General features: G+C 38.6%; 1 protein-coding gene across 1 annotated transcript; it reads right to left on the minus strand.

The window, feature by feature from the left end:
- Positions 1-3,228: 3,228 nt before the first annotated feature.
- FAM210A (family with sequence similarity 210, member A) lies at positions 3,229-23,068 on the minus strand. Its single transcript, XM_005866920.2, has 4 exons — positions 22,973-23,068; positions 14,316-14,822; positions 8,461-8,572; positions 3,229-4,551 (listed from the first exon to the last, which is right to left on the minus strand). The coding sequence occupies exons 2-4, from the start codon at positions 14,789-14,791 to the stop codon at positions 4,318-4,320; spliced, it is 822 nt and encodes a 273-aa protein (XP_005866982.1). The 5' UTR covers positions 14,792-14,822; positions 22,973-23,068; the 3' UTR covers positions 3,229-4,317.
- Between the last annotated feature and the right edge of the window lie 6 nt (positions 23,069-23,074).

The raw sequence follows: 23,074 nt of genomic DNA on the forward strand, positions 1-23,074 counted from the left end.
TTAGGCCTTGTGGAGACACAATTTTGAAAATCTTAATTAAATGAAGGTCCCCATTTAAAAAAAAACATGAACTGTAGCCAACAGAAGATATATGTCTACATTACTATTAAAACAAGTATTTTTCTGAAAGAATCCTTTAATAATTCAGAAATGTGTATCTCACATATACATTTTGTAAAAATGGTATCATTTCAAACATGCTATGAAAGGTGCACACATATTCTGTCTTATTGCCAAAATCCCCTCCTGTCCATTTCATTAGCATCATCATATTCTACAGTGGCCTGTGTACACTGTCCTAAAGATGGCCTGATCCTATGGAAAGAACACAGGAAAAAGCTACATGGGTCTAATATACAACTTGCTTCTTTTCTTCAAACACTTCTGTCCAAACTATGAAGATCTTTTAAATTCCTGAAATTATCTTCTCAGATCACTGAAATAAGTCAGCCAATAGCTCATTTCATCCTGGAGCACACAGGACTATACTAGTAGTAATATTTTTCATTTGTAAATAAATGGAGGGAGATTTTGTAAAAAATAAATTGAAGACTACATTTGAAGGCATAATTTTATTATTTTCACTACTGGAAGGTAATCTCAGTATATGCATTCCTTTTCTCCCTTCTTGAGGTCTGAAAACAGCACTTGTACACAAAAGATTTCAGTAAGAGACATTTTTTGGTACTTTTAAAAGTTCGGCTTTGCTATTATCCTTGAATAAACTACATCTCTTACCTAATCTTTTTCATTTCAGTTGTTAATTTGCTGAGCAAACCCTTTTCATCCACTTTATATAAAGTTAAATCTCAGTCATAGCCTCTTGACCTGTCAACACATCCTACTTATACACATGCAGACTAGATGGGGAGCTGCTCTGCCTTGGAGCTCCCAGAATTTATGGGCCAATTAATCCAAAGAGTAAGGTTTATTATAAATGAAATGGGGTTTATGATATATATTGCAAACTATATATATTTACTTTCTATATAGCTTAACCATTTATTTAACTTCATACAGCATATTACAGGTGTCCCCGTTTAAGCTACTTGTAGTTTACCTAAGGTTAGCAATATGCTAGCAACAGCATTTGATATGATACAAATATGTCTGATGCTAAATGTCAAAAGAACTTCTCCCATCTTTACAGATTTTTTGGGGGTGTTTTAAAAATATATTTATTGTTTACATGGTTTGCTACAGAACAGCTTTTCTTCTCATTTTGAATTTGGAAGTTCTATACAACTGAATACAAAGAGGAACAAAGTACCAAAGCTAATCTTGTGATTCTGTTCATGTGGTATAAACCAGTTTTGTACAAACATGTAGAAGTAGTTTTTAAGTTCCCTTTAGAAAAATATGAATTCTATACATATATTATTTTTTCCTGTTTAATGCATGGGCTGAAATCACTAGGATCAACTTCTTTCTTGAAGAAAAGAGAAGAGACGAAAGAGATGAACAGAGGGTTGAAGGTAAGACGAATCTTTCTGAAGCTGGCATCTCACTGTCACATAGCTTCCCTGGGTGGGGAGGGAGGGGGCACTTGGAAAAACAGCCCTTTGGATTTTTTGTTTTGTTTTCACAGCCAGTAGTTTCATGTAGTTATTGAACCTCAGCATTGTGTCCACAAATCAAAGAGAAAAACTTGTACGTCAAAAAACTTTTCAGAAGATCCATACACACACACACACACACACACACACACATTAAAAGCTAAGAGGAGAATCAAACAAAATGTATAAGAAACAAATTAGCTGGACATGCAAACTAAGCTATGATTCACTCAGAGTTTAAACAAATCACAAATTTCAGTTTAATATTGGGGGGAAGGGCAGCAGAACAACAAATAATACATTTCTCAACCTAATAAGATGTGGCAAGACATTATTGATTATGAGGGTACAGATGAAGGCTAAATAAAGCTTTAAATCAATAGTGATCATTGTGAGCCACAGCCCCAGTGCACCGCCGGGAGATTCCTGCTACACCACACTACTGTGTAGAGTTACGTCATGGCCTCTCCAGAATGTTGTGAGTTTTAGTGTGGAGAGTTGCAAAGAAAAAGAAAACACTAGGAACCCAAATAATAACTACAAAAATAACAACCGTCATAAAAAATTAAGGGATGCAAGAACTGGTTTTAACTAAGCAGACCACACTGGTACGAAGTGATACAGGGACCACTTGTTCTGATGTATATTCAATAAATAAAACCTCATTTTGAAACTAGTTCAAACATCCCTAATACAGTTAAAATTATAAATATCTCAACGTTTTACCTTTCACATTCAAATATATATTCCTTTGAAGTCTGGGTGGTTGGATTTTGGCCAGCAGAAACTGGTGAGGAATTCAGAGAATTTTTTACTAGAGAATTTCAAAGCACTCATCAGCATCTCACTTTCTATAACTGAATAAATGCAACATAATTATGAAACTGGGTAGTAGCAAAACAAATGGACTGAGCAAAAAGGTGGATACTCAAGAAAATCAAGTTTTAGTCTCAGGATTATTAGTGCCTTCTAAGAACCCACAATTTATCCCCATTGGAAAATATGTCCTGTGCAATGTGCACAGTGAAAGGAAATTATTTTAGAAGAGTTCTATATAATGCAAGATATTAAAACACAAGGCAAAGTCTCAAGTGGTTAAAAAAACAAGAAGAAAAAAACAAGAAATTTGTTAATATCTTAGCATTTAATATCTGAAAATAGGTGAATTATTTAACAGACAGGCTAAAACATGTCAATTATATTTAGATTTGAAAATGTGCTGTCAATTTGAAATCGCAAATTCCACTCTGAGTGAGAGGACTAACCATTCTCCTGATCAGCACTGCACCAGGCACACCAACGGCTCCTGGCCCTCCCCTCACTACTCTGCCCCACCCACAAAAGAAGTTCCAACCACAGCATATTCACTTAAGAGGTGTTCCAATATAATGATTAAATGTATCAAATGTAAACATTCTTTTTCCTTTAAAGTATTTTCTAAATTTGGCCAAACTAAATATTAAATACGAAAACCTGCCAAATAGTGGTGATTTTTGCAGGATTGTTCCTGCTGGTCCCTCTGATAATCTAAACAGACAATCTACGCAGCCGCCATTCCCTCTTCCAAATATCAATTCAAGGGAAATGAAGTAAAAGGCAGTTAAAACAGATACAGACACCCTTAAACACACCCACACAATCATGACAACTTTCATATCTGACAATGGTTGAATTTCATTCCAAGCAGATAATTTAATGATAGTTTTAGTATAAAAAATTTTAAGTAAAACGCTCAAGCAAGGATTCAATATCAGGGAAAGAGCAGCAGCTACAATTTTAAAATTTATTCCATAATGAGATCACCATTAACTCTGGGAGAAGACACTGGGAGAGAGCGCTGGCTTATGGAGACGAGACCTGCTAGTGGCAGGAGAGTGGGTAGGTCCATGACAACCTGGTGCCATTTTCCATTCTTCCAAAGCGGTATATTCTTGAGAACCACAAACGTGAATCGCTGCTTAAGATCATCTGATTTCAACAATGAACTTACGGTATAATTACTTTCACTTTTTCTCTGAAAAATTAGTTGAAAAGGACACAAACAATTCATAGTTTTATGTTCTAGGTGAAAAGGTACTATGGCCATATATATTTCCTTTAAAAATTTGATTATGACAAGTTTCAGGTAAAAATCATTTTTAAATGGTCAATTTTTTCATTTACATATAACCAATACATCTTATTTACATGTATAACTCAATTTTTATTCAATTTTCTTCATATAAAGTCTATTATTTTAACTGGTATGTAACTGTTAAACACTTTTTTTTTATAGAAACACTATTCTTTTATTCATAGGCAGTTTTGATGATAAAAGTTTGTCTCCATAATGAGAATGAGGGCTGAATACAGTTAAAACCTCAATGAATAACATAAAGATGAACACTAGCATTAACTTCCTGTCTAGGGCCACATCAGTTATTCAAGAAGTCAATTGCCTCGTCTGCCTAAAGTATAGCTGCAACAAAACATAAGCAAGTATGCTTCTGAGGACCTTGAAAAGAGTCTGACTTAGACATTAACACTGCTTAATGCTGCTATTGATGTGAAATTCTTATACTGGGTTCATTTTTTTCTTTTCAAAGAACACTGATTTTTCTAGTGACACTTAATGTTAAAAAGGTTATCTTAGTTCTTTAACCCTCCGAGAATTGGCAGAGTTAGGAAACCAACCAAAAATATACTCAGGAGCATGAATCTGTCCCTCGTCTCTTAAGGGTTAAAGCGCAGGGATCGTTTATAACCTCTTATATAAGACACCCTATTCCACTTTTTTTTTAAAAGAAACCTTTTCTTTGGTTTCTTGTAATTTTTCAGTGAGTCTATCCTTCGTTTCTTCCATTTTCTCTGTGAGAAGCTCCTTTGTCTCTTCCATCTTATCCTGTAGATACTCCTTCACAGGAGGAGGTGTTGACATGTAGCCACGACTACGCAGATACTTCACAGTGAAGGAGGTTCCCCCCAAAGTCACGGTATATCGGGCAGGTGTTGCAATCTGAAGGAAAAAAGCAAACAGGCAGATCAATACCTGATTATGACTATTGTCACAGGCAGAAACAATGGGAAATTACTTTAATGCTTTACAATGCTAATGAAGTTGTATTCTATATGGTTCTCCCTCCTAACCAGGGGTGCTTCTTCTCTAAACTCACTTTATAAATATTTGTTACGCAGACACTGACCCAGGATTATAGACTGTTCGTTGTGGCAGCATTAAAGTCTATGACCATGTGCTAGTGAACCTGGGCAAGGGGTAGGAGGGGCGATTCGCTGGGAAATCAGAGAGGGCTCAGGACCACTACCAACAACAAAGGTACACAGGTCTCTATTGCTTAAAACCCTGCCCACCCACAGACAATATCTAGAACTAAACTAGAACCAAACCACTTTAGATAGTGAGAGGAAAGCATGGGCCAAATGTTTCTTCTTGACTGAATTTAGCTTCATTTCACTTCCATATCTCTTTCCTCTGAGTTTTCCAGGACTTACACTCCTTCTTCATTACAATCTGCCCTGGGTCTGGAATCCCAACCAGAACTCCCTGAGACCAAGTGGTAAAATGGTACATGTGTTGCAGACATGCACAGGTTTAACTCTGATCAGAGATTTAAGAGCCACAACTAAATAGTAGACAAACTGGTCAACGAGAATCTTAAAAGCAGAGTCTGTATCACACTCAGAGGCTGTTGTATTAAAATTCAGAATCGTATATGTAGGGTACCGGACACGAAAGGTCTTTCAAAGAGCTGCGTGTGCTAGCTCCAATTTTCTTCTTCATCTTCTCTTGAACTTAGTCTAACCAAGCTTTTCCCCCTCCACAAAAACTGCTGTCATCGCTAAGCAGAGTTCCATGAACCCCGAGAACCACCTGAGACAGCTTTTCGGTGCATGTCCTCCGCTTGGCTGCCAGGTCCCCCCGTCCCTGGTTTCCTTCTATATCAGAGGCTGCCCCTTTCCAGGGGTCCTTGCTGATTCCTCCTCTTGTCGCCTACCTCTGAACAGCATTCAGTGCCTGGACCCTTTCTTTTCTCCACCCATCTCATTCCCTTGGCGGTCTTACACAGTTTTGTCTGTACTACCATCTATGTGTTGATGATTCTTAAGTTTAAATTTTCAGATCCAGCCTTATCCCTAAATTCCAGTATATAAAACCACCTACTCGTTTCCACCTGGATGTCTAACAGGATCTCAAATGTCATCTGTTCAAAACTGGCTCTTGATGTTCAATGGTCCTATTCTAAACCTCTCCTCTCAAAGTTGTCTACACCTCAGGAAATGACAACTGTATTCTTCAGTTGCTCAGGCCCAAAACCTGTTGGACAGTTTAAAAATATATCCAGAATCCACCTATTTCTTACGGCCTCTCCTGCTACCACCTTGGTCTTAGCCACTATCAGCTCTCACCTAGACCACTGCATTAACCTCCTGGCAGGCCTGCGGGCTTCTACCCTTGCCATGTTTTCAATACAGCAGCTAAAGTGATTTTGTTAAAAGAAGTCAGATGCTCAAAATTGCCCACTGACTTTCCATCTGATCCAGAGTGCTCACAACAGCCTGGCAGGCTGCCCTGATGCAGTCACTCTTTTGCCTGTGGCCCTGCTCCTTCTTTGTAGTTACATTGGTTCCTCCTGTTCCCTCACACACTCCATGTGTCCTGCTGCCTCAGGACCTTGTACTTGGGTTTCCCCTGCTAGAAACATTCTTCTCCCCCATAGCTGCTTAACTCTCTCACCTTCTTGTAACCCTCCTGAAAAACACCAAGCCACAACACAAATACACCCCCATCACCGGTTTGTTCTTTCTTCTTAGCACTTACCATCTAAATATACTGGGTGTGTGTGTTTATTTCTTTTTTAACTTTCCCTTCTTTGTCTCTCTAACCGCCTCCCACCATTAGAATATAAGCTTCACGAGAGCAGGTATTCTGTGCCATTTTATTTAATTACAGTATCCCCAGTACCTAGAATTGGCACTTGGCACACAGTAGGGGCCCAACAAGTTTTAAGCAACTCAACCAATGGTGCATTTCAAGGATAGTACAAGGGGGTTATGAGTGTGTCCTAGCCAAGGCCACAAGGTCATACTCTCAGGTTATTTATTTTTTTCATCTATGCCACAACTCTTTGGGGCTTTGCCTTATCAAAGCAATAAATCTCAGTGTTTGTTGCTCTACTTAAGACTGTGGGTTACAGTAAATACTCAAGAGAATCCCCCTCCACATTTCCCACTATGCACAGGAACAGTGAGTGAGAAGAAAAGCTGCTAACAGTAATTACCTACATGTACAGTTTCACGTTATTTTTTTCATGTATGCCACAATTCTTTGGGGCTTTGCCTTATCAAAGCAATAAATCTCAGTGTTTGTTGCTCTACTTAAGACTGTGGGTTACAGTAAATACTCAAGAGAATCCCCCTCCACATTTCCCACTATGCACAGGAACAGTGAGTGAGAAGAAAAGCTGCTAACAGTAATTACCTACATGTACAGTTTCACGTTTCAATCTAAACCCAACAAACATGCATTGAGCATCAATTTGCCTGCAAATCACAATACCAAGCACACGGAAAACACAAAGAGAAAGAAGACATGATTCTAAATTCCTGGGCACTCATAATCAAATAAAGAAAACAAACTTTAAAAAATAAAAGTAGTGCCCTAAGCTGGTTTGGCTCAGTGGATAAAGCATGGGCCTGCAGACTGAAGGGTCCTGGGTTCGATTCAGGTCAAGGGCACATGCCCGGGTTGCAGGCTTGATCCCCAGTAGGGGGAATGCAGGAGGCAGCCAATCAATGATTCTCTTCATCATTGATGCTTTTATCTCTCTCCCTCTCCCTTCCTCTCTGAAATAATTAAAAATATATTTTAAAAAATAAAAGTAACACAGAGACTGTGGTATGAACTATACAAGAGCTACACACATTATGGGAGCATGGGATAAGGAGCAATTATAATTAAGGAAATGGTTTAAATCATTATCAAACAGTTTGATTTATTAAGGTTAAATTATGTCCACAAAAGCTATAAACTTGATAATTTATGAATTTAATAAATTTTAATGTTGAAAAACTCAGCAATTAAGCTTAGCTTGCTAGTCAAAATTATAATAAGAGGAAATCTCTCAAGATTTCAGAGGATTCTAATAAGGATGACAAAATAAAGCAACTTTAGTTTTGAGTGCTATTATAAAACCATAATTTTAAGTATTTTCATATAATAAAAGTAAAATAACATCTAGTTTTCAAATGCTTTCTACCTGTTTCCTCTCTTAGTATAAAGCTACAAAGAACCTCATAATTATTTGTCAATAGAGAAAAAAAAGATTAATATGGCTTAATTCCACAATGAGTCTCTTCTTCTGAAAAAAAGACCCACAGGTGTAGAAATAGTTATAAAGATGTCACTGTCTAAATCCAGAAAAGTTATAAAGTCTATGAACTTCTAAAATAAAACATACACAACATCTAACAACTAAGTCTAATTAGGTTTATCATATAAAACAACTTGCATTAAACTTTATATTTTACTTATTAAGAAATGAACTATTTATAAACAGTAAAATAAATGCTAAATTTCACTTACAAGTCAGGTGGCATGCAGATCTCTGAATAAGAAAAATTAATATACTATGTATAGGAAAAATGTCAAAAAAAATGACTTGTACCCTAGAAATTCAGAAGTTTCACGTGATCACAGCAGATTATGAATGATCTACCTATTTTCAAGGCATCTTCCTAAACCATCATTTTATTTACACTTAAATTTTTTAAAATTTTATTGGACATGTAAGAGATGAAATGCAGTATTTTCAAAAAAGAACTATTAGGTGCTAACATTGAGTTTTCTGGGGAACTGAGCAGGTCATCGGTTAAGTGTGAGGAGTAATTAATTTCTAATAGTACTTACCTTAAACAAGGCATATGCTGTTAGGGCATTTCCACTCTGGGAATTTTTCAAAATGTTTACTATGCTGTCAGGTAACCCAATAAGCTCTAGAAAAGGAATGACATTCACTCCTCTAAGAAAGAAACAAAAAGTAATTTATATATATATATACATACACACACACATACACATTTTAGGGATAAACAGTTTCAAAAGATTATCTGAAAACACCAAAACCAAATTTTGTTTAAACATCAGCTCTATATTATCAAGCACTTTAATTTCACTCTAAACGAACAATATGTACACAAACACCAGTGTTGTATTATAGCTTACTGTGTGCAACTTCTGCATTTAACATATTCAAAAAAATAGAAGCATTTATCAAAGCAAAATTAATAACTTTATGTAACCCAGGAGAAAAGGGTCAGAATCACTTACCTGATCTTAGTTTTCTCAACTAAATATCACTTCGTTAGTTAGAATGCTCCAACTCAAACTTCAGGACCTAAGATTTTTTACCTCTAGTATTACATGCCAAACTATAATATTATTGTAAAAGCAAGTTATATAACATTACTTACTGTACTACTATGCAAAGAATAAATGATTCTAATGATTTGAATAAATTATTTGATGAAAACTTCAATTATTCTAAAAGGGTGCTTCTACACTATTATCAGAAGTGAATAGGCAGATGAACAATTACCATAAATTGCAACACATTTTTGGAGGGAGGGAGAGAAGGCAGAGAATGTCTCTAATCTGAGCTGTTAAGCCCTAATTTATTTGTAGTTTTTCTGATTATCAATATTTTATTACATTGGCACATGCACGCATTGGCAGATATTGAGACCCTTCACCTCTAAATCAGAACAAGGCTCTTGTTCTGTGATTCTCCTACATTAACATAAAATTTCCTGAATTGGTCTAGTATGTCCCTTAATGCTATCCTGTCATGTCTCTCTAGTCTCATTTTCTCTAGAAATGATTCCCAGGACTTTCTGTCAAGGAGGAAGGCAGCATGTCTTTCTTGACACGGAGATTTTAAGCTTTCAGTCCAGTTGCATGGTAGACTATCCCTCAATTTGGATTTGTCTGATTGTTTCCTCATGATTAGATTCTGGTTAAATGTTTTTCAAAAGGAAAACTGCACAGTTAATTCTGCACAGTTCATTTCGGTGCGTCAACAGGGGGCACATAATGGTAGTTTGTTCCATCACCGATGTTAAATTTGAGGTAGGGTTAAGGTAGGGTCCAGAGATTGTTCCACAGTACACATACTCTTTCTCTTTGTAATTCAGAAAAAAATTGCCTGGATTCATTATTATTATGGTAGTTGCAAAATCCTAATTTATTTTTAATATTAAAAAATAACTTGGTAACTGGGGAAAAGTTGTCCCTCTCTATGATTTCATTATAATACTAAGAAACCAGGGATTACTCAATAGATATGGCTGAACATCATCAAGAAAAATTACCTATCATCTACAAAAGAAAACCAGATAACTGAAGAAATCTTTGAAGAGTTTAAGGAAGATGTCAATTACAAATCCAATCTGGTTTCTTCTATCTCTACCATCAGTTCTTTTAAAAACCTCTTTCTTAGACAGAATCGTATTAAAGCAGGACTTAGTATCATAAAGACTATTCTATGGCTCTAATAGTCACAATGTACAGTAACATCCTACCATAACATGCTAATTACCTTCCAGTGCCAATAAAATTATAAAATTACTCCATTAATCATTTTCTAGTTCAGACTAAGCCCAGAATGTAAAATCTACATATTTAACAGCAATCATAAAGGGGGAAAAAGACAAACATTTGGCCAAATATAAGACAAAATGGGGTGATTAAAAAAAATAAAAACCACCACAATAATAACCTCAGACACCTTACATATGTACCCTTTGTAAAATACAAAAACAAGCACCTGGTTCCACTTATTTCTACAATACTGATTTGATGACTTGACTTTATAAAAAAAACTTTTATTTTCTTTGGAATTGCTAAGTATGAAGTATCAATGAAGGTTTGATTCAAATCATATCCATTTTCGAAACTTTTTACTCTGAACTTCCCACAGCCTGACAAAAATCTCTGCTTCACAAACTGCCAGCTTTATGGATGTTCCTAGTGGCGCAGAAACACACAAGGGCAAAGGCACATTCACAGTCTGAATAAAGTGCAGTAAAAATCAGTCAGGATTTTGCCTCAGAGTGAATCTGTAGCTTTAGGACCCTGAGGCCCAAAACATGAGGCATCTAAACATAAGGACAAAACCATCATCACAGAGCTACATTTGACCAATCAGAAGACTTCTGGTTAGAAGACATAATATATCTGCAAGTTTTTGCCAGATAGGGACAACAGTTTAGTTTAAAATAAAATCCATTACCATGCACAATTTAGATCTCCCTGAAATAAAATGTTTCAAAAGCCTGAGGTCTTGATCACTGACTTAACTAAATAAAGAATGGCATTTTGCTTTATGGTGACTAGCAAGGCAGCATGCTGGTTGTCGGAGTGACTAAAACAAACATTGGTCAGTAATGCAATGTGACTTCTAATGCCCATCCTTCAAGTTACAAATTATTTTTTCTTCTTTCTTTTAATAGTAAGCAGGCAACAAGCTAAAACTAAAATAAAATAAAGCCAGCTTCTTGTCAGTTAAATTAAAAAACAAATCACCTGTATTTAATACAATCAACTCCAATCGATATATATAAAAGCCTAAGCAACTGAACGACCAGTCGACCTGTCGCTATGACAGGCACTAACCACCAGAGGGAAGACACTCAATGCAGGAGTTGCCCCCTGGTGGCTCCCACAGCCAATCTCCTGGGCCGGTCAATTTCCCACGGCCCCGATCACCAGCCAGGCCAAGGGACCCCACCGTGCACGAATCCATGTACTGGACCTCTAGTTTTATAATAAAATCATCTCACAATGAAAGATAAATTGCCATTTGAACATATCTTAAGTCCTTATATTTTTAAAGTATTACTTGCAATCAGATCTTACTAGAACAAATCAATTTTCAACTCCTGCAGTATTACAGATTCAGTAAAAACATTAAGGACTATGCTGGGAAGCAACAAACCCTACAAAATACAAATTTTTAGCTATGAGATGCTATAACAGAATTGGACCAGTAGTCATAGCTGGGCAGCAGTGGTGGGTCTGGCACACAGATTTCGCATGCTGGCAAATAGCCAACAGACAAGTTCTGATGGGGAATGAGGTGTGATTTTTAAAGTAGACTGTCTTGTCACCATGCTTACACACAAACATTCTGCAGAAAAGAGGGGGAAGGATAAAACTGAGAGAGGTGCATTCCACAGGGGATGGCAGAATGTCACAACTGCCTCAGGTGCCAGATAGCAATGAAAAAAACCCTTAAGAATAACTATTATCACTAGGTTATTTGGGGTCCGATTTTTTAGTTATAGAAATCTTTAACTCAAGAAGGAAAAGTAAAGGAAACAAAAGTACTCTTTTTAATAGTCCAAATGAGATGATCGTATTCAATTAATTAGAAATTTAGATTTCTGCCTCTAACGCCAGGAGACTGAATGCTTATTAAGGGCAACCCAAGGAAGGCAGAAGAAACAAGTATTACTCATGTTATCTTCCACAGCACTGAATTAGAAAAATCCTCAATGGCTCAAAAAAGGAAATTTAAGATGTAAAAAGCCATTAATGTGCTGTCATCATTGCCTTCAGGACAATGAGCTCACTGGGCTTGCTCAGGACCAGACCAGTACTTTTCTTGTTCGAAGGAACAGGGACAGGTTGGTACCTACTGGGTTCTGCTAGAGCAGTGATTCCCAAAGTGGGCGCTACCGCCCCCTGGTGGGCGCTGCAGCGATCCAGGGGGTGCGGTAATGGGCACAGGTGCATTTGTTTTAACTTTTTTTGTATTACCTTTCTATTCTGAGTTCAATAAATAGTTTCATAATTTCAAACTTCAATGTTTCTAATTTACACCTTTCTTTACTATATTTTACGAAAAAGGTAGAAACATTAATACATATATCTTTCTGTTTAATTGCTATTAAAATTTAAAAAAAAATTAATTTCCAGGGGGCGCTGAGTAATATTTTTTCTGGAAAGGGGGCGGTAGGCCAAATAAGTTTGGGAACCACTGTGCTAGAGCAGTGGTTCTCAACCTTCCTAATGCCACGACCCTTTAATACAGTTCCTCATGTTGTGGTGACCCCCAATTTCATTGTTACAAATTGAACATAATGAAAGCATAGTGATTAATCACAAAAACAATATGTAATTATATATGTGTTTTCCGATGGTCTTAGGTGACCCCTGTGAAAGGGTCGTTCGACCCCCAAATGGGTCGCGACCCACAGGTTGAGAACCGCTGTGCTAGAGGCAGAAACAAACTGGAAATTATTGGGAAGCTGTTTCTATGTGTATTCTTGCTCCAAAAGAAAGGAACAGTATTTAACAAGAAAGGAACATTTAGAAATTCTAGGTTTTACAATATTGGCAGGCTAGGCCTACTAAATTAAGTTTTTTGAAAAAGTTTATTTTATTGAGGTAAGAACACTTAACATGAGATCTATCCTCTTAACAAAATTTTAAATGTACATGAAATTAACTTCTGATAAGAATAAAAGATATGCATTGACATTTATCAGATATGAGTAACGTTAATACATAAGTCTGCAATTTGCTCAAGTTTGTGTCTATATCAGGTATTAGCCAGAATTTTGCAAAAATATCTTATGAATTTTCCACTAAAATCATACACATGGAAAAATAATGTCTTTTTACATTTATGAACACTTTAAGAAATATATAAATACAAAATTTCTGGTGCAGCTAAATTTCTGAAATATGATTTATCTCTGTGCTACCCTAAATGTTGCTAGGAGGTGAACACAGTGACTAAGAGCATGAGCTTTGACATCAGACTCTCAGTTTTTCTAGGAAAAACTAAGTTAATTTGGCTTATTATTAAAATCTGTTTTCTCATTATTAAGATGGGAATAATTGCACTACCTGCTTCATATGATTGCTGTGAGGATTAAATGAGATAATACAGTTAAAAAATTTAGCAATGCCTGATGTACACAGTAAGCAAATGTTAATTATTATCAAAATGTGACAAGGTTATGAAAAGTAGTCATTCTCTATCAATTAAAGACATTAAAGCATTTAAAAAACTATTTAAGGCTTTCAAAACTAGTACACTTAAGATTAACAGACTGAGGATTCTCAGAGGGAAGGCAGGGGTAGGGGGGTAGGTGGGGAGAGATTAACCAGAGACTTTATATGCATACTAGAGGCCCGGTGTATGAAATCCGTGCACTGGGGGTATGTGTGCGTGGGGGTGTTCCCTCAGCCCGGCCTGTGCCCTCTCACAGTCTGGGAGCCCTCGGGGGTTGTCTGACTGCCAGCTTAGGCCCAGGGAGTGTGGGGAGCGGGCCTAAGCCGTCAGTCGGACATCCTTAGCGCTGCCGCAGAGGCAGGAAAGGCTCCTGCCACTGCCATTGCACTTGCCAGCCATGAGCCCGGCTTCTGGCTGAGAGGCGCTCCCCCTATGGGAGCGCATTGACCACCAGGGGGCAGCTCCTGCATTGAGCATCTGTCCCTGGTGGTCAGTGTGCGTCATAGCGACCGGTCGCTCAGCCGTTCGGTTGATTTCCATATTACCCTTTTATTATATAGGATATTTATACCAACGGACACAGAAAACAGTGTGGTGAAGGCCCGGGGTGGGGGAGGGCAGGGTGGAGGGGGTTAAAGGGGAAAAAAAGGGGACATCTGTAATATTTCCAACAATAATTTTTTTTAAAAGATTAAATATTTTGATAAAACAGGGAAAGATGCTCAACCAAGCAAAAACTTACTTTATGGCTGCATAATAAAATGTTCCAAACCAAACACCAGAAGTTATTAGATGCACTGGAATCAACACTTTTCCATACTGTCTAAAAGTTCTCTTAAATCGTTGATAAAGGCTAATAGATTTGTCTTGTAACGGATCAGGTTCTTCTTTTTTTTCTGAAGGCGTTCCTGGAGATGTGGCATTGGATGACATAACCCTCTTAGAGGAAGCATCTTGCTCCCACTGTTTATAATGAAGAACCCTCAGTTGGGGTGAAGGAGCATCGAATGGCTTCCTTTCCTTTGCAGTGCACTGTGCAGCAGATAAATGCAGCCATTGTTTTAGAGGAACCTGTACCAAAACTACTCTGGATTCAGCTGTATACAAAAGTAATGGTCCCTTTATATATTGACAGTGTCCAAAAAGACCAGCTTTATGTGGGTCCATGCATGTCCTATGTGCCAGTTGGAATACAGTCCTTGGTACATTCCATTGCATTTTGAAGAATGGTGATGGATGGATTCAGCTTCTATAGAGAATAGATTTAAAAATTAGATTATATAGATTCCCATTTTAAACTAATCTATTTAAAAATGAGTCATTAATTATTAGGAAGTAAAAGAAAAGACATTGCTACCAAATCCACAAAATTAATGTTACGGTATACAGTTGTAACATAATGCAATTTTAAAATCTCATTAAAATACATCATTTAAATATGATAGAGTAAATGAGTCTAGCAGACATCATGGAGGGTTATGTTTTGAAGTGATTTTATTACTACAAAATGGATATTTGTAGGGCTCTATTATTCTACAAAGAAGCAGTATAGTATAATGGAAAGAAGTCTTAAGATCTGGAAGCAAAAGATCTGGGCCCTAACGTCATGGGGACATAATTCCATGCAATTCCCTTTTAGACACCAAGCCCACGTCCCCTAGTAAAATGATTATTTCACAGGCTGTTATAGGAATTCTATGAAATTTCTGATGCAAACATGCTTTTGTAAATTAACAAGCATCATATAAGTGTTAGTTATTACGGTCTGATGAGTAGTTATCAGTATCATTTATCCTATAATACCTTTAGACCAGCGGTTCTCAACCTGTGGGTCGCGACCCCTTTGGCGGTTGAACGACCCTTTCACAGGGGTCGCATAAGACCATCCTGCATATCAGATATTTACATTACGATTCATAACAGTAGCAACATTACAGTTATGAAGTAGCAACGAAAATAATTTTATGGTTGGGTCACAACATGAGGAACTGTATTTAAAGGGCCAGAAGGTTGAGAACCACTGCTTTAGACTAAATTATATAAAACTGTAAATCACATGTTATTGGCTGGTGAGAAGAGAGATGGACTTTTCCAGATATCTATAACTTTTTTGTCAGTAAAGTTAAAATGTAATTTTAAAAGAACATGGGCTTTGGAATAAAATGTACCCAACAGAGTTAATAGTGGTATTATTTTGAGAAAATTAGTTGGCCTCTCTAGAGATAGGTTTCCCCACTGGTATGATAGAATTTTAGTGTGTATTACTATATAGCAAATCAGTTCCCCTCTCTTGGCATCAGGAAGTGCCACTGACCCCTTATCTCCACCCCACCCCATACTTGTTAACTTACTACTTCTGATAATACATTGAGAATAGATGATCTTACTTTTTTAAATTGTATACTAAACAAGAGTCAACGAGACTTGAGTTAGCACCCGAATAAATCAGCACTCCAATAAATACAGCTACTCTACTACATTTTACACGAATATTTGTTATCTCAGTGCAAACTATTATCAAATAAAATCATCCACTAATGAATTGTTCCCTATAAAATTAGTACCCTGACTCATCCCTCCCTAATTAATAATTAACATCAGCTCCTATCAGGCTCTCACAGATCACCCAACAACACAATGCAAATGAGTCGCAAAATGAAATTGTAAATATCTCAAAATTAGCAGGCTCCCAGGAAGTCTTTAAAGGTGATACTAGAAATTGCTACAGACAAAAGGAAAGTCAAATAACAGTCTGAAGAATCAGACCATTTAACAACCAACATGACAAGCTACAGGTGCTTCAAATAAAGAAAGGTGCTTCAAATAAAGAATATTAAATGAGTAAGAAAGGCCATGCAGAAAGATTAAGCCCTTAATTATTTTTACAAAACTGAATTAATTCTGAAAGCCAAACATGCTAAAAAGCTCCTCCAACATGCTAAAAGGACTCCTGCCTTAAGAATTATGCACTAGCCCTAACCGGTTTGGCTCAGTGGATAGAGCGTCAGCCTGCGGACTGAAGGGTCCCAGGTTCGATTCTGGTCAAGGGCACATGCCTGGGGTTGCTTGCAGGAGGCAACCAATCAATGATTCTTTCTCATCATTGATGTTTCTATCTCTCTCTCCCTCTCCCTTCCTCTCTGAAATCAATAATAAAAAAAAAGAATGAATTTTTAAAAAAAGAATTATGCACTAGATATTTCCTCTGCTAGGAAGTTTTTTCAAGTTAGCATGGCTAATTTGCTTCCCACAAGTCTTTGTTCAATGGCACCAGCTCTCTGATGCCTCCTTTGGCCATTCTATTTAAAATTGCAACACTGCTCCCAATCCCCTCCCTTCCAGCCCTGACATCCATCCCTATCGTCCTTACCTTGCTCTATTTGTTTCTTTTTTCATAGCACTCATCTTCTAACATCCTTTATAATTTACTTATTTATTGTGTTTACTACTAATGGTCCCACAAGGACAGAGTTTTGTTTTTCCTGTTTTGTTCACTGCTGCATCCCAGGCCCCTAAAACAAAGGCTGGGTGGCACATAGGAGGCACTCAATAAATGTTTAATAAATAATTTGATAAAGCCAACCCCCTCTTCCTGTTAAAAATAAACCAAAGTTATGAGGGGTGAATTTTCTCACCTTTAGCCTTCCCCCTCCCCGAGTTACCTGCATCCACACCCATCCAAGAATCCATTAACTTCTTCCTCAGAAAATAAAACTGTCCCTACATTCAAAGGCTAGTCCTCCACTTGTATTTTAAGCTAACTTCTTCCTGTTTTAGACTCTGCTCAACCACATTTTCCATATATATATATTTACTGCTATTCTTGTTCCTGTACTTCAACTGCCCTCTGCTCTGAGTTCTTTTCCTTCAGTATATTGATATATCATTAAGCGATGGGTTCCTTTGTAATATCTGCTCAATTTCCAATTGTCCTCACTACATTCTAGGATCCCCAGATCAGTAGAAGCAGTCCCTGCTATAATTCCTGACCCACAGAGAAGAGCAATCAGAACTCTTCACAGATCACCAAGGATGCTGGGGCGTCTCTCACAAATTTACTTCTCAAAATCATGTGAAATCACCTCCAAAGGTGAGTGAACAGGTCTTACATGGTAAATCCACTCTATCATCCCAGTCTCCCTTAGATCCTTTCCTTTATAGTATACCAAGGCAGGTCTGGCATTTTAACTTTATTTAGCATAGGTCACCTTTGGTCCATGTTTCAGCCAAACACCCAAACTGTTAGAGCCCTTTCTAACCCCCGAAGCTATAACAGTGAATACAAAATCTCTGCTTAGTGCTCCTCTATCAATAAATTCAGCCTGATCTAACTTTATGTTTCTTTCACAAGTATTCCACACTTTTGATATCCATCCTCACACATATTCCCCAGAGATCTATCTGTGGCATTTTTTTAAAATCAGTTTTTAAGAGTGCAGCACACCTCTTCATGGGTCACACTTTGCAGTTGACTCATGGAGGCCTGCTGAGACTGAAGTCGAGTTATAGGTCTAGAACAGTGATGGTGAACCTATGACACGCGTGTCAGAGGTGACATGCGAACTCATTTTTTGGTTGATTTTTCTTAAATGGCATTTAAATATATAAAATAAACATCAAAAATATAAGTCTTTGTTTTACTATGGTTGCAAATATCAAAAAATTTCTCTATGTGACACGGCACCAGAGTTAAGTTAGGGTTTTTCAAAATGCTGACACGCCGAGCTCAAAAGGTTCGCCATCACTGGTCTAGAAGCAGTTATTGAGAATCAGCAATATCTTGCAAGGCAATTACCTCAGGAAAGGCCATTACAGGTTCTTCAGTCAAAGCATGTTAACTTCCTCAAACAGGTGGCAAAAAAGACTGATCAAAATTTAGGGGCTCAGTACCCTATTCCAAATTTGAGGATCTTATTCCTTCCCAATCAATGCCCTCATTTTAACAGCAGACACACTGTCGACTGAGAATTCATTTTGCATTATAATTCAGCCACTTTGCAGGATGAGGCTCTGGGTTTGGTTTTCAGCAATCTCAGCTCTGTAACAGTGGGGGGGCAGGGGGAAAGGTTTCTTTAGAGAGGACACAGAAACTTTCAGGTCAATTATGCAGAACCTGAGCTGGGAACTTGAAGACTTGAGCTCATCCTTCCACTCCCCCCGCCCCCCCCCAACTTTTCCCAACACAGTTAGAAGCAACCAGTCAGTCTCATTAGACTTGTTGGCAAAAATGTCATCCAGAACCCTGTCTTTGCCCTGGCCATTTTTGCTCAGTGGATAGAGCATTGGCCCTCGGACTGAAGGGTCCCGGGGGGTTTGATTCCCAGTCAAGAGCACGGACGAACCCTGGTTGCAGGCTCAATCCCTCATGCAGAAGGCAACTAGTTGATGTGTGTCTCTCTCATATCGATGTTTCTCTCTGTGTCCCTCACCCTCCCTTCCACTCTCTCTAAAATTCAATGGAAAAATACCCTGGAGTGAGGATTATCAACAACAAAAAAACAGAACTCTGTCTTTTGTAAATATTTAAGTAGGAGTATCCAATGGTGATATTCTGTGTATCTCTATTGCCCCCTCAGACCTTGGACTACCAGTGCCCTTTACCACTGGTAGCCATTACTGCCTTTAAATCTAATCAGATTTGGGAACCAATTACAGAACACCATAACCAATTCAGATAACTCATTCTTTTTTAATGTTTTTATTGATTTGAGAGAAAGAGGAAGAGAGAGGGAGAGAAACATTGATATGAGAAAGAAACAGATTGGATGCCTCTCGTAGGCACCCAACAAGGGATTGAACTCAAAACCTGGGCATGTGTCCTGACCTGGAATTGAACCTGTGACCTTTCAGTGCATGGGAGGATACTCAACCAACTGAGCTACACTGGTCAATGTGATAACTCAGTCTTAAGATTCTGTTCCTCTAGAGTAAGTATGTCAAACTCAAAGGCTAACACGGGCCAAATAAACAAGGTTTAAGTTTATGTGGGCCGCAAAAAAACAAAAGCTTCAATTTTCATAGAAACATAGGTTTTTGTTTTTTTAAAATATCTGTTTAACTGATTTTTTACAGAGAGGAGGGGAGAGGGATAGAGTTAGAAACATCAATGAGAGAGAAACATCGATCAGTTGCCTCCTGCACACTCCCTACTGGGGATGTGCCCACAACCAAGGTACATGCCCTGGACTGGAATCGAACCTGGGACCCTTCAGTCCGCAGGCCAACGCTCTATCCACTGAGCCAAACCGGTTAGGGCTAGAAACGTAGGTTTATTTCGATAGAGACATGTTGAATACAAAGGGCTGAAATAAATGAGTGATCGTTAACAAAAAATAATAGAACCTTTTTTTCAAAATATATTTTTATTGATTTCATAGAGGAGGGGAGAGGGAGAGAGATAGAAACATCAATGATGAGAGAGAATCATTGATTGGCTGCCTCCTGCATGCCCCCTACTGGGGACTGAGCCCGAATCACAGGCATGTGCCCTGACCAGGAATTGAACCTGTGACCTCCTGGTTCCTAGGTCGACATTCAACCTAGGAGCCCCGCTGGCCAGGCAATACTGCAATCTTAAGAATTTTTTCTTCTTGAGATACTTCAGTTTGAAATTAAGGCCTTCAATTGATTTGATAAGATCCACCCACATTATTGAGGGTAATCTCTTTTAGTTAAAGTCCATTGATTTTAGATGTTAATCACATCTTCAAAATACCACCACAATAACACTTAGATTAGTGTTTGATTAAATAACTAGGTACTATAGCCTAGTTAACATGTAAAATGAATCTCTAAACATAATAAACTTAGAGATTTCTCAACCAATCTTACTTTCAGCTTTTAAACCTTTTAAACAAGACTATCTTATGTGATCCAAAAGGCAGTAAAATTTTAGTAAGGGCACTTTGTGAGTGGACTGGAGGGACAGTCCTTCCTCCAAGACTTTTTTAGAGAAACAAACCTTCCATAAACCACCTTTCTTTCTTACCTCCAAGAATATCATTCTTAGGAAGCTACAACATTGTATCTACATTTTAAAAACTGTGTTTATATTTCAAAAATGCGATCTCCGCTCTGGTAGGTTGCTCAGTGGTTAGAGTGTTAGAGTGCTGATGGAAGGGGCGTGGGTTCGATTTCCCTGTCAAGGCATGGACCTAGGTTGCAGGTTTTATCTTGGGCCTGGTTGGATCATGTGCAGGAGGCAACCAATCAATGTGTCTTTCTCACATCAATGTTTCTCTTTTTCTCTCTTTACTCCTCCCTTCCTCTCTCTCTAAAAATCAATGGGAAAAAAATATCCTCCGGTGAGGATTAAAAAAAAAAGTGATCTTCGACTCTACACCAGAAATTACACTTTAAAATTGCAAGTCAGAGTGTTCTAACTTTGAGAACCAATGACTTAAAAAACGGAATGGTAACTACTAAATCAGTTGCTTGCCTTTACTCTGACCAGAAAATTTACAAGTTGCTACTTCATTTCTTTCACTGATAAAATATAATTCAAACCAGGAGAAATCTAAACCAGGTGGTGTGAGTGGGTGAATAGTGGGCCAAATAATCAAAACAGCACATAAAGCAATCTTAAAACGGGTTGAAGTAATTCGTCTGAACTTTTATAACAAGTTGCTTTTTAAAGACCTTTCTTGGCAATTCATTCATTCAATTAGCAAGCACCACTATGAGGCAGGCACTATTAAAGACATTCAGGTTAAATCCCTGAACAAAATGATGATCCTGTCTTGGGGGATCTTATACAACTATTTTTTTCTCTGAACATTAAACATCAAGCATTAAGAATTATCAAAATATTTTCTGAACATCTACTGTTTGTCAGCCAATTTCTAGTTCTGAGTTTGGCTTTCTAAGCAGGCACTGTTTCATTATTAGCATAGTCTGGTCTTTGGAGCTAGACCGCCTAGGTCCAAATCCTAGTTCCACTAATTCCCAATGCACAACCTTGGCCAAGTTATTTAACCTTCATCTCTAACACAAAAATAATCATAACTATCCCACTGGATTATGTAAGAATCGAATGAGTTCAAATGTGTAAAGCACTTAATCTGGCTGTCACGCAGAAGGTACTAAAATATCAGCTACTTTAATTTTAATTCAATTTCCAGAAAAACAGATATTATACATGTAATAATGGGAAAAATAACACCAGCAGTAACTTTCAAAACATTTTTACCTGGTGGTCCATTTACTCTCTCCATTATTACTATTTTCAAGAGTTCTTCTATTCTCAACTGAATTTACATGCCTTCCAGTTGAGCTTTATAAAAACTACAAAACGTGAGCTCTATATATCTCATGCACACCATCAATCCTTGGTGGAGTTTGTGTAAACACATAGGAAGAAGCATTTAATCTAATAAGAAAATTAAAAAAAATTTTTTTCCCTAAAATTATTTATGTTAAAAACAGGCCTCATTCATTCTTGGGTCCAAAGGTTATAACGCCCACATTTTAGAAGTGACAGGGCTGTAACGGAAGTACACGCTGCGAATGTTGCCTTCCCCAAAGCGAAGTCTGTCATTAACATAACTGCCCTTACTGACCAGTCGGCAGGCCAGCGAAACACTCTTTCAAAGCTGCTTGTAAAGGGATTGATTTTGGGAAAGTATAATTCAAGATGGACTGCAAACGTGCTCACGTTCTTACACCACGAAGGTGGGGAGATGCTGAGGCACAATCAAGTTCCTATGTCCACACGTCAATCATCTTAGCCCACGGGGTCGGTTGTGACCCATCTCCGACTGAAGGCCCTCACCTAAGGAGCGTCCCGGTCTCAGTACAGTAGGTGCCTTCGCCTCTCCAGTGCAAAGCCGGGGATGGATGGACAAAGAAAGAGCTGTCTCCCGCAACCCTCCCATATCAAAGTGCAGGCAACACAGACGACCACGCTACGAGGCTTTTCTCTAGACGAGGTGTGGGCCGCCCTTTCTCCAGAATCTCACAGCCCAGAAAGGCCTCCCTGGAGGGAGGTCTGGTGCCACTTCCCAAATAGGGCGATAGGGAACGAGCTGCTAATCCCTCGGGAGAAGTTAAGATGTTGCCCAAGACAACTCCGATAGCGGGGGCGCCCAGACCCCTCCTCGGCAGGCTTCCGAGGAAGGGAAGAGCAGAGGGTGCAGAGTTACTGAGCAGAAAGCTACAACACAGTCCCAAAGGCAGATGTGCAAGGACACCGGCCCGACAGAGAGGGGCGGAGGTGACCTCTTTCGGCCGCGGCGGTGGTGGGGCGGGCCAGTCCGGATCCTCGCAGGTGGACCTCGGCCACAGCCCGAGGGGCCGGGCAGGGGTCGGGTTCCCGCCCGGGTCTGCTCCCCAACGCGCACCGGGTTGAAGGTGCCCTCTTCACCCCTCCCGTTGCCCTTAAAGGTCTTGGGCCCAGGCTACCTCTTCGGACGTTGAGGCCGCCGCCGCTTCCCGCCGCGCAGGCCGGACGACAGCTCCTCCGAGGCCACAGCGGTGTCACTCAACAGAGTGATCCGGCCGAGC

Source organism: Myotis brandtii, unplaced genomic scaffold, assembly GCF_000412655.1.
Source record: "Myotis brandtii unplaced genomic scaffold, ASM41265v1 scaffold240, whole genome shotgun sequence".
NCBI lineage: Eukaryota > Metazoa > Chordata > Mammalia > Chiroptera > Vespertilionidae > Myotis > Myotis brandtii.